General features: G+C 40.7%; 1 protein-coding gene across 50 annotated transcripts in view; it reads left to right on the forward strand.

The window, feature by feature from the left end:
• ABI3BP (ABI family member 3 binding protein) overlaps positions 1-12,825 on the forward strand; it is a 151,790-nt gene that overhangs the window by 136,395 nt on the left and 2,570 nt on the right. For all 50 annotated transcript variants that reach the window (XM_083611404.1, XM_083611402.1, XM_083611435.1 and 47 more), the window contains 7 exons: positions 831-899; positions 2,976-3,188; positions 3,927-4,035; positions 9,536-9,615; positions 10,207-10,236; positions 11,631-11,792; positions 12,554-12,676. In XM_083611404.1, coding sequence (XP_083467530.1) covers positions 831-899; positions 2,976-3,188; positions 3,927-4,035; positions 9,536-9,615; positions 10,207-10,236; positions 11,631-11,792; positions 12,554-12,676 — 786 coding nt within the window. The remainder of the gene's footprint in view (positions 1-830; positions 900-2,975; positions 3,189-3,926; positions 4,036-9,535; positions 9,616-10,206; positions 10,237-11,630; positions 11,793-12,553; positions 12,677-12,825) is intronic.

Consider the following 12,825-nt stretch of genomic DNA (forward strand, 5'->3'; position numbering starts at 1 on the left):
ATGATATACACATTGGAGTTATAGCTCACACATCTTGCACCAACCTATCAAATCCCACATAGTAATACTGCAGATAGCAAGAGTTACTACATGGTTGAAAGAGTGCAGAATGAGCAGGTAAGATGGAGGAAACCTCAGTACTGTAGACACAACAGTGTATGCTAGTTTATGCTTAGTTCTTTGGAAATATTATAGCTGTAAACTGTAGTCTGTGCACTGAAGGGGCACTCAGAAAAGTGTTGTCTGATGGGCTGAGTTCTCCAAGGTTCATGGGATGACAAGAAACAGTGGATATCTGCACTCCTGCATCATTAAAACAAAGCAAAGCAAAAAAGAAACCTTATATGTTCCTGGTGGCAACTATGCTTTTCCTCCGCAGTGCCCCAGAGGTCAACTCAACTTCCAGGGCATTAAAGAACATTGGCATGCTATGGAAAGGGGAATTGGCTCAGGTTTCCCTTCCACCTTTTTAAGTGTTGCTAAGTACAAGACCCATGTGCCTCCCTAAGGACTGGAGCATCAGCAAAACATAAAAGAATCTTTTTTAGAAATTCAGAGAGGGTTTTGTATATTATGCATGAAGTGACTCCAACAGCAATAATGAGCTCAGCCATTTATTTTATGATTATCTTTGTTTTGGCAGTGCAAAGAGGCTTTTATTTTCCATCACAGCCAAATTCAGCTCACTCCTAATAGAAAGTGAACATGATTCCAAACATGCACTAAGGAGTGGATTGAAGGTTAAAATGAGAGAAGAAATATGAAGTGCCATTTCAACATTACAAAGGAGTGCTTTTATTAAAATTGTGTTGTGGTTTTCCTCTCCTTAGGTAATAGAACTTTGTTCAATTCACAGCCTACATCAGATACTGATGCTTCTGGCAAACGAAGGTTCACAGGTATGTCTAAAATAGCTGCAGTAATGTCAGATTGTGAAAATGATATTTAACCATATTAATTATTTTTGCTCATCATCCAAGTTCCCAAATTAAAAGCTCTTTTAATTATTCTCGCTCTCACGAACTTAATCCCTGCAGCTCCTGATGTTCAGTGTGCAGCTTTTTGATGATGACTTATTCAATTTGTATACTGCCCTTTCTCAAAAGATCCCAGGGCAGTATACAACATTAAAACACATTGCAGAACATTAATGATAAAACATAGTGAAAAGCCTAATAATAAAATAGCCACGTAATAACAGTCCTGTCCAGAACACTTTCACAGCCCATAGATTATTTACCCGCAAGCTCCGGGAGCAATGGCGAGGTTGAGCGCAACCTCGCCTTCACTCCCGGACCCCCAGCCCCGAGGCTAAACACAAAGCCAAGACAGCGAGCGGGATCCATCCCGCTCACTGTCATGGCTTCTTTGCTCTTTGGGGCTGGGGGGGGAATACATTTTTTTTCCTTTATTTCCCCCCGCAAAAAAATAGGTGTGCCCTATGGTCCGATGCGCCCTATAGAGCGAAAAATACGGTAATTTATCCAGCCCATATGTGCAAAAGCTAGGAAAGGCAGGTTTGCAGCTGCCCATAGCAGTACTGAAAGCCAGGGGGACATCCCAATATCAAAAGATAGCATTGCAGCCCACACCAGGGGATTTACTCTAACGAAGCCTTGTCCTATGGGATGGATGATCATCTAAGATTTGCAACCAATGCATGGTTGCAGGCATGGCTTTTTTTCAGTCAGAATGTGCCAGAACTCAGTTCCGGTACCTCTTGCCACACCACGTCTCTGGCTCATGAGAAGACTCTCCCCAGAGCAAAGAGGACATCCTCTGTGGGCTCTGGAGAGGGTCTTCTCATGAGCCAGAGGCACAGCGGGGCTTTACAAGGCTCTTCAGCCTCCCAAGCTAACAGCTTTGGCACAGAAAGAAACCTTCCTGTGCCTCAGCTCTGCAAGCTGCCCTGCCTCTCTGACTTGCGCACGCAAGAAGAAGGGACAGGGCAGCTTGCAGAGCTGACGCACAGGGAAGAAGTTTCTCTGCACTTCAGTTCTGCGCATCCACGGAGCTTCCCTTTATTAAACCTGAAGAGCATCGTCCTTTTTCTATGCTCCTGCTGATAGAAACATGCAGATGGGGACAGATATACCCCTGCTTTAAGTCATTTACATACTGTCTTCTCTTGTATATTATTTAATACAAAGCTCAGTGACTAAGCTCTTTAGTGATGAACTGTCAGACTACCAGAACAACTTCCGAGCACTGAACCACTGGTATATCGCAAGTGGACTCTTTATTACTGCGTTTGCAATTGTTCAAAATAAAATCTATTTTGGAAAGAGGATATTTATTGTTTGTTTACAGAAAGTTGCCTTGGTGATATTACCTTGTGTCAATTGCAGTAGTCATCTTCCATGTGGCAGCCCTTCAGATATTTGAAGATGGCTATCATATTGTCTCTCAGTAGTCTCTTCTCCAGACTAAACATAGCCAGCTCCCTCAACTGTTCCTCATAAGGCTTGGTTTCCTGACCCTTGATCATCTTTATCATTTAACATATCTTTAGCTTATGAGTTTATATTGTGTTGAAGTAGGTACCAGAATGAATATGAACCAGAAAGTCTCCAATTTAAGCCTTGCTTTTCCATGAATTTCCTAAGTGGCCTTAGGAAAGCCATATGCTCCCAGTCCTACCTGTCTTAGAGTTTAGCCTGGATTTGTTAAGCTAGCTTTCACACCTGATACTGTCATACATGTAAGTAACTTTCAAGGGTCTCAGGCTTCTACTTAACTTTTCATGCAGCTGATCATCACTTACATGACTACATTTTTAAAAAAACCAAGAACCTTGAAAATCGATATCAGGAGAGATATCTTACACGCTAACTTACTTTCAGGTTTTTTTTATGGAGAAGCATTCAACTGTGGGCCCTACCGCCTGAAATAGTGCAGTTCTGACAATTTTACCACCACATTTGCTACTTGGATATTTTTTTTTAAGCCCCTTAACACAGATGCTATTTTTCTAGGTGAAGGTGTGTTGTATATAAAGAAACCAGAAGATGTGCCATGCTCCATCACAGACACACTCCAATACTTTCCAACGGAAGAGGGGGATAGCACAGAGGTAGCTACTAGCCCTCCACGAAAGCCTCCTACCAACCTCACTGTGGTAACTGTCGAAGGCTGCCCAACCTTTGTCGTACTGGATTGGGAAAAACCACCAAATGAAACTGTTACAGGTTAGACTTTGGTTCTCTTAAAGTTCAGAGCCTGAACAATATTGATAGTCTTTCTTTATGAGCCTGCACTTTCCCCCACAGCTATTCTTGCCTGGTTCTAAAAACTAGAGGTGTTACTTAGGCTCCTGAATGACATGGTTTTTTAATTTATTATTATTATTATTATTATTATTATTATTATTATTATTACTACTACTACTACTACTACTACTACTACTCTTATTATTTCTCACCCTGACCTTTCAATCAGTGAGCCCAAGAGGCTCAGTGGTTTAGACCACAGCGCCATCCAGTCCCTTTATTATTATCCTGCTCATCTGGCTGGTACGCTAACTAATGCCCTTTAGATTGTGCTTTCCATCCCTTGCATATAATGTCAGGATTGTTCGGTTTTGGGGATAATTTGTAGTCTCATAATCTTAGTCTCAGATTATGGTTCTGACACCACTTGAATTCCAACCCTGCTTACGTTCTTCTCCTTGTGCATAGGAAGTGTCAGCAGGAACTCTGGGATTTGTAGTTCTTGCTTGAGGGAATGTGTCACACCAGATAACGCACATCTCTCTTTCTCCCAAAGGTCAAGTCACTGAGTTTTATCTCCCTGTTCTGGGCTGGCAGTTTGACATTCAGAATGTTGTTTGCTTTGTTCTATTACTGTTTCTGATTCACTCCAGGAGATTAAAAGAAACAAATGAAACTGACAGGATAACAGAACACAAATCTTCTTCATCATTTCAGAATATAAAGTTGTATCGACGGAAAATGGAAGCCCTGCAGGAAAGGACAAGACTATTATAACGACAAATCAAACTCATTCTACTGTAGAAAACCTGAAACCTAACACGAGGTAATACAATTAGAAAATACTACAATGTGATATATGAAGGGGTTCTAAGCACCCGGGAGTTGCTTCTTTGAAGGTATGCTCTCCCCAAGTCCCACTCTGGACTTCTGCAGTAACTCCCCTTCCTGAATTACTCTCAGAGGGAGGGGAGGGGAGAGAGAATGTGTTTTATAGTTATGTCTAGCATTTCAACATTATATTTCATAAGATGCAAACAGCCAGTTGTACAAGCAAGCTGACAAGTGTGCATGTTTGTATATATGATTTATGCATTAGAGAGGTGCTACTATAGTCACACCTAAGGATGGGGAGAAATTTGATTCAGTTCATGCTTAAAGGCAAACCTACCTCATTCACACTTTCTGAAACAATACACAACCTGAAACACAGCCATCCTTCAAAATTTTCAATGCTCAAAATTTTGCCCAGGAATGTGTACAAAATGCATATATTTGAATAAAGCGTGCACAAAATAGTATACATCAATGAAAACAGCATTAAAAAGGCATTATAATATAGGGAAATTGCTTAAGCAAAATTGCACATAAAAATATGTATATTGAAATAAATTTGCACTAAAATGCTGCTGAATTTTCACAACACCTTTTGAAAAAGAAGATTTGCAAACCGATGTGGAAATGTGAAACAAGACTGGGAAAATGAGAATCTGAAGGAAACTGAAATTCACAGATTTGCTTATCCCTACTTGCCCCCTCATCTAAGGGCATCTCTAGCTGCAAGTGAAGGTTATCTACATAGATCCATCTTTTCGTGTCAGGAAGATATCAGGAACAGCGTCCCAGGCCTTGTTTGTTCCTTATGGGCAAGAAATTATTGCCCTAAACATATCTAAGAATTTGCGCTGTAGCCGGAATTGTGAATGCTGCAAATAAAGGCTAAATCCACTAGAAAGACTAAATGGAATAACTTGGATGGCTGTTGTGACAGGGCTAGTGGTTGCTTGTAAGCTTCCTGCATATCTCTTTATTGCAGTCCTATGCACACTGTACAAAATTACCACAATGAGGCTTCCTTCCAAGTAACCAAACACAGGATCGCCCTGCTAAAAACATAACTTTGTAGGAACTAGAAGGGTAGAGACATGACATCATGAACTCATTCTTCTGCCCCACAATGTTGCTTTAAGGGATATTCATACTGTCCATTACCTGTTTAACACAGTTACAGTTTTTAAACTTGCTGACACTTTCTTGCCTTTTGATTTTGTTGGACAGCTGGATTGCTGGAAAATTCCATGTGCTTTTTGCAGACCCGATGCAGGTGTTCCATTCTCTCATAGTAACTCATGTCTGATAATCGGTCCTTTTCATTGGTTATTTTGATTTTGTTTTCCATAGGTGAGGAGTGTTTTGGCTTTTGAACCTGGCGAGCTATCAAAAATAATGTGTGCAGCATTTCAGAGTGGGGAAAAATAACATCTTTAGACTTGACAAAATGCAAGCAGCTAGGAAAATACAAAGCATCTTACCCCATAATTTGGTTCACTCAGCATTCTTCAAATTATTAAATGTTGTTGGAGCGAATAACATTTGGCTGGATTGTTAAGCAAAACAACATTTGTGTATTATGAATCTTCCTACTCAAATGTCTTGATCTTTCAACAGTTGCTTTCATGTGAGGAGTTTAAAGCAAATCACTCACAATAAATAAAAACTCTGCATAGAATAAGTTATGGTTGATCAACTTACAATAATAGTTGGACCACCATTGAATACTATGCACCCATAGCAAGCCGTGACTAGTTGTATACTTTGGCTACAATCCAACACAGACTTTAGCATGTTTGGGTCTGTGTTGGAATGGAACCTATGCTGTTAAATCCAGCTTGGATAATGTTGGCTTAACTAGCATGCAGACTCTCCTCCGGATGAAATAGAAAAAAGTCCTTGTTGACATATTATGTTACCGTGGATTCACAGGCTTAGCAGCTATCCAGCTGGAGCCATTGGCTGAGATTTATCCATACTGCCTATGCCACCCCATTATTTTTAGTAGAGTTGTCAAACATACACTTTCCTGTGTGAGGTGATTATGTACTGAGAGAAGTGGCAGGTGGCACTGAATCAGCCACAAGCATCACTGAGCAAACAGTCCAGGTAAAGGAGGGGTCCATGCTTTTACCTACTAGCATCCCAAAGCAGCTGTGGAGGCAAGAGGGCTGGATCAACATCATGCAAACAGCTGCTAGTATCTAGTCAGCAGCACCCAGTGTGATCTGATGATGTCAGAGGTGATGTCTACAATGGGGATGCCTTTCCAGTTAGCAACTATATGCTTTCATAGCGCTGACCCAGACTCCACCACCAATATGTTCAAGAGGTCTTCATGATCACTGTAAGAGCCATTTATTGCCCTCTGTCCCATCATACTAGCCATTGCTGGTTGTTATTCCATGGTTGTCTTCCTGACACAATGTATTCTTCAGAAAGATGCCTTTTCATATTCTGAAATCCACAGTTTCTTGCCCTTTTCACATTTGAGTTTACTCAGATTATGGGGCTCATGCTTAACTTTTATTCTTGTTACTGCAAAGTTCTCCGGAGTATGTATGAGAGCCAGTGTGGTATAGTGGTTAAGAGCGGTAGACTCGTAATCTGGGGAACCGGGTTCGCGTCTCCGCTCCTCCACATGCAGCTGCTGGGTGACCTTGGGCCAGTCACACTTCTCTGAAGTCTCTCAGCCCCACTCACCTCACAGAGTGTTTGTTGTAGGGGAGGAAGGGAAAGGAGAATGTTAGCTGCTTTGAGACTCCTGAAGGGGAGTGAAAGGCGGGATATCAAATCCAAACTCTTCTTCTTCTTCTTCTTCTAGCTTTCAATTATCGCTTTCCTTATGTTTTTGAAAGTAAAGTCTCAGGTTGCCCATATTGTTGATGTATATAGTTTTGACTCTCTCTATATGCCATCTCCATTTCATATCTTAGCTAGAATTGGGTCTCTAAAGAAATTTATGTGTGCCCTCTTGAGATATGAAAACTATTTCAAGGTTGTTCAATACAAGAGGACACCTGCCCTCTTCCAATCCAATTAAATTATCCATCTCTGCTACCCTTGTCTGGTAAATGGCCAGTTCTGTGTGCCTAAAGATTAAGGGAACATCAATGGAATAGGTCTCACTGAATGCCTACTCAGCTGAACGCCTTTGACACTGAACCGGAAAACAGGTTTCTTGCTTTGGGCCATAGATTAAAAGCTTTATGCTTTAACCATTCACAATTTGTCTATATAATCTGAGCACGAACAATAATAACACTATCTTGTCACTTCCCCAGGTTTGCAACAATCTGTGCTTGCTTTCTTAAGTCCAGCCAACACCCATGGGTTTTAGGGAAATGTTATCTCACTTGTTTCCTTGAATCTTTTTTGTTTTAAGGACACTCAAATGCACTCAACACTTCATTAAACGTCAAGAAACTTTGCAGCAGCATTTTGTCCCTAGTGGCACAATGGGTCAGGGTGTCTGGCTATTAACCTGAAGGTTGGTGGTTCAAGCCCACCCAGGGACAGCCATGGGCAGGATCTCTGTATTTCAGAGGGTTGGACTAGATGATCATCAGTGCCTCTTCCAACTCTATAATTCTATGATTCTACATATTTTTTCAATACACAGTACTGTGAGCAGAAACAATAGAAAGAAGGGATAAGGCTACAGTTCAAACTTTCTCTAGATCTAAATACTAGTAGTTAAAATAGTGTACATGCTCAGCAAAATGGTTAGAAAGATTTTCTAGTAGCTTTCTGAATATGCCAATAAATCTAAATAAAGAGATTTCATGGTAGATGTACCTTTTCTGCTTGAGATTTTAAGCCAGCAGCTCAACTGGAAACTGCATATTGAGAGGGTTTTTTTATTCCCCTTTCCTTTCCTTTTCTATGCACATACATTTCTGCACTGTTGCAAGATCTGGAAAATAGTGCCATTCCTTCTGCTTGCCAAGATTCCATATGGGATAGCAATTTCCTATGGAAAAAGTCTTTACTGCAATACAAATAATGTTCACTTAATCTGTGCGAGAACATTTTTCTTATATGTGATGTGGTGGACTTCTTCGGTCCATAACCTGTTCCAACAGTTGAAGGCAAATAATTATTTGGCATACACTGTTTAGGGGTTCCATGGCCTTGTAAGCTAGCTTGCACTTGAGTGCTGATTGCATATCTGTCTTAGGACTTCAGACAATGTACAACTACAGTGCTTGCCTCAGGAGCTGCATAAAGGTAAAGGGACCCCTGAGCGTTAGGTCCAGTTGCGGACGACTGTGGGGTTGCAGCGCTCATCTCGCTTTACTGGCCGAGGGAGCTGGCGTACAGCTTCCGGGTCATGTGGCCAGCATGACTAAGCTGCTTCTGGCGAACCAGAGCAGTGCACGGAAACGCCGTTTACCTTCCCTCCAGAGTGGTACCTATTTATCTACTTGCACTTTGATGTGCTTTTGAACTGCTAAGCTGGCAGGAGCAGGGACTGAGCAATGGGAGCTCACCCCATCGTGGGGATTTGAACCGCCGACCTTCTGATCGGCAAGCCCTAGGCTCTGTGGTTTAGGTCACAGCACAACCCATGTCCCCAAAGAGCTGCATAGATGACACAAAAGAAATGAAGCTAAAAGCTGTTTCTTGGCATTAAAACACTAGATAGTAAACATGTAGAGGACACAGTGCACTGTATTGTGGCTGTTTTATGCATCTTTGACATGTTGATTTGGGACCTGCACACTTCTACCTTTTACACAGTCATTGTCCCTGATGCCTGTGTTTCCACAGCTTTCTAGTAGTGAAAAAATATGTAATTACATTACAAAATAGAAGTAGGTGCATGATAACTACTATAGCACCTGAAGTGGCCCTGAGGCCTGTCACAGAACCACTTGAACAAGCTTTGAGGGTGAGTTCATTGTGTAAGGAATTCCCCTCAAGAGGAGAGAGAGGATCATATGCACTAACCCATATGTCTTAAATGTTTTCATGAAAGCTTACACATTCAGAGAGGCTTCATACAAAATGAGTATCCAAGTCACTAGGATACAGAAATGTGCTTTCATCCTGTTTCCAAATAATAAAAAGTAACAAATGCATGTGTGTGTTTTGTGCTGTTTGTGTACGCATATACAGCACGATTGCATTGCAGGGGGTTGGACTAGATGACTCTTGGGGTCCCTTCCAACTCTACAATTCTATGATTCTAGATTGCCTTACTGATTGTGGTCCCAGTAGCATGTATATATGGCAAACTATGCATGTATGCATTTGGTACATGTGATTATATATGTGCAGCATTCGTGCAATTTTCAATGTTGAAATTATAGCTATGTAGCAAAATAATAGTATTTACTTAGCACCTTTCTTAAGTGGTCAAAACATTTCATGTATTCTCAGGAATACTTACAACAGTCCTTTTAGATAAACCAATGCAATTACCTTACCATTCAATGCTTGATATTTGCAATAAAGAACTGGGTGTATCTCCCCTCCCATTTTCTTCCTAGTTATGAATTTGTTGTGATACCTAGCAACCCCCTTGGTGAAGGACCGAGCACTGAATCAAAGCCATTTAAAACTGAATCAGGTAAGAGTTTCAATAAGTGTACCAATTAGCTACAAGCCTCTCTAGCTCTTTACACGTTTTAATATCTACCTGCTTTAGGAAAAATCAGCAGATAAAGTGAAAGCTGTATGGGAATTGTGCATTTACACAAACTTCCTCAAGAATGACATTTTAATCTGGTACCTGGAAATGTTAATTTTTATTTTATTTTTAAATACAACTCTCTGCCTGGTTTAAAACGCCATTAATTAATTACTCTCAAAATTGCTATAATTTAAGGCCTTGTTGTTGTTTACAATGTAAAGACACAAAATACATAAGAAAATAACAAAAATTATACCCCCCTGACACATTTAAAAGGTCCTAAAATAGATCAAAACATTAGATAGACAGCACTTTTAAAAGCACAGTCTTTGGTATTTCAAAGTAGTCATGAGCAGTTTATTAGTTTAACGTAAGCTCACAAGTGTTCTGTCTTGATGTCAAACCACGTTGCAGTTGTACAGATTGCAATTCATGTCAACTGAAGAAGTAAACCTTTTTCCCCAGCATACTTCTGAAATGCTAGAAGTTATTTTGCAGTCTGACCCAGCGCTTGTTTTTTCTCCTTAGCGGACCCAAGAGTGACTGAGCCAATTTCAAGTAAGTCCTTTATACATTATAGTATACTCTGGTGAGAGCATTTTTCTGAGGTGAGATAATGTACTGCTGTATGACAGAGTGGATTTGGAAGAGAAAGGCATTTTGCATATGATTTCACGGGGTTTTTTTGTTTTTTGACCTGCGCTGTTTGCAAGGAGTTCCTGCCAGTCTAAATGTTTACCTGAGGCCTGCCCAATCAATTGGAGGTGGCGCTCCACTGGCTCAGAACCAAGGGGCAGAAATGAGCCAGGCACAGCTCATATTTTCTCAGGCCTGTCATTAAATTAAAAGACAGCTCTCTGAAATGAATAGGCTGTTTCTCACTTAATAAGTGATTTAACAGAGCATGCAGCAGTGTCCAGCCACTGCTATAGAAAATGTGCCATCAGCTTCTGCAGCTCTCTGAAAAATGTTGGCTGCCATCAGCTTTATAGTGGGGGACTGTAAGCTCTGTATAAGGTCTTTAACTAGCAGGAAAGGATCTGATACAGTCGGGGGTGGTGGTAAGTTTCTTAATTCACTTAGGAGACTCATATTTAATATGGCGTAAAAGGTAGTCTTCCTTTCTGTGGTTCATCCCCCGCAATAATGTGTTTCTCAGCATTTATTTTAGTTACAAAATCCATTTTTACCCCACTTTTCAGCCCCCAAAGGGGCCTCCAATGCAGCTTAGATCATCAATTTATAATATATAATATAATCAAAGCAATAAAGTGAATAGTGCCAGCTATAGCAATAGCAGAAACACGAACTAGAAAAACTCAGAACAAACAGTAATTTAAATGCAGTAGGGAAGTTACCAGACATTGGTATAGGGAAGGGACCTGCCTGGCTTCCTTAGGTACTAAGTTCTGCAATCTCAGTGCTGCATCCGAAAAGACCCTTTCACACATCCTGTATTTCTTTTGCTACAATGTATTAAACCTTTTTATTGGTTGAAACCTAAAGTTCAAAGAAATGTACAAATCAGTGTCCCATAAATTCAGCTGAGCAAATTAGAGCTGTTATTCTAGTCTAACTGGTTACTACGCTTTTGTGCCAGAGTTCTGATCAGAAATGGGTGTAAATATGAGACCTTTTCATAACCTTTTATTTCCTATTTATACCTACTTTCCTTTTTATCTGCTAGTTCTGTTGGTTTATCTTCCAACTCTTGTTTATTATACTGTTTTGTTTTGTTTTGTTTTGTTTTGTTTTGTTTTGTTTTGTTTTGTTTTGTTTTGTTATGTTATGTTATGTTATGTTATGTTATTGTGAGCTGCCTTGAGGCCATTTTATAGTGGAAGACAGGGGAAAAATAAAACAAAAATGTTCCTATATGTCTCTTCCTTTCACCTGATTCCAATGTCTACGCACATATTTTTGCACATAGATTATTTGTTGTTTCCTTACAGTGGGAAAAGATGCCATCTGGACTCAAATCAAATTCAATTCTGATTCCTATTCTGAATGCAAGGGGAAACAGTTCGTCAAGAGGACTTGGTACAAGAAGTTTGTTGGTGTACAGTTGTGCAACTCCCTCCGATACAAAATTTACCTCAGCGATTCACTTACAGGTATGAAATTGAGGGCAGCTGTATGGGATGGTTGGTGCTGTGAGCTGACCAGGGGCATCATGCCATCAGAGCACTTTGTCAATGCTGCCGTCTGGAGAAAAAGCTTCCCTTAACTGCTTTGTGTGGCAATGCTGGGCAGTGACCGACTATGGCTGTCAGTGCTAGCAATGAGTCATCTCTGTGCTATCAAAAAATCCAGAAGCCATCCCAGCACCAACTGCATCAGTGTGTTGTTTTAAGGATTGAACGTGATGTACAGCATGATAGGCTAGATCATCCCCACTTGCTTCATTCAGTGTTTCACTGATGGTAAAGTGGAACAAAGATTCCTGCCTTCAACTTTAAAGGGTTGTGGGATATGTAGTCACCTGAAAAGGCTGCTGCCAGTTTAGCAGAGATTGTCACTGACAGGGTACATTCTTGAGATGGCAAAATGGTCCAGGTAGTGGGCCATATACCCATGGAAGAAGGTTTCCACAGATGTACGACCAGCTAAATGAGGACCAGCACACACAGATGGCATGTGCAAAGCTATGTAAAATAAGTTGCAATTGGGTCAGTTAGCTTTTTTGGGGTGGGGAGCAGCAAATTGGATTTGGCCAAACATTTATAGGGCTGTAGGCATGGTCTACTGGCCAGGTACTGGTCAGTTTTATGCACCTCTTGTCAAATTCTTTAGGACGGTCATAAACACTCCTCTAATCTTTATTTAATGGCATTTGAATTTCACTCATTTTTAAAGGCAATCTTCATGTTTTCAGGTAAATTTTACGACATAGGAGATCAGAGGGGGCATGGAGAAGATCACTGTCAATTTGTGGACTCGTATTTAGATGGAAAAACAGGGCCACATGTTCAGTCGGATCAACTACCTACCAAAGAGGGTATGTTCTAAAGGGTTTGTGTCTTGACTTTTTGGACACTTTGACATGGATCCACAGCCAAGCCTGGCTTCCTAAAAGCTTGTTTAGGACAAACATTTGCAAACTAAAATTTGCTTATGCTTGTCATTGTCTTGCCCTATGGGCTAGAG

The sequence above is a fragment of the Podarcis filfolensis genome (assembly GCF_964270895.1).
Source record: "Podarcis filfolensis genome assembly, chromosome: 4".
Classification (NCBI taxonomy): Eukaryota; Metazoa; Chordata; class Lepidosauria; order Squamata; family Lacertidae; genus Podarcis; species Podarcis filfolensis.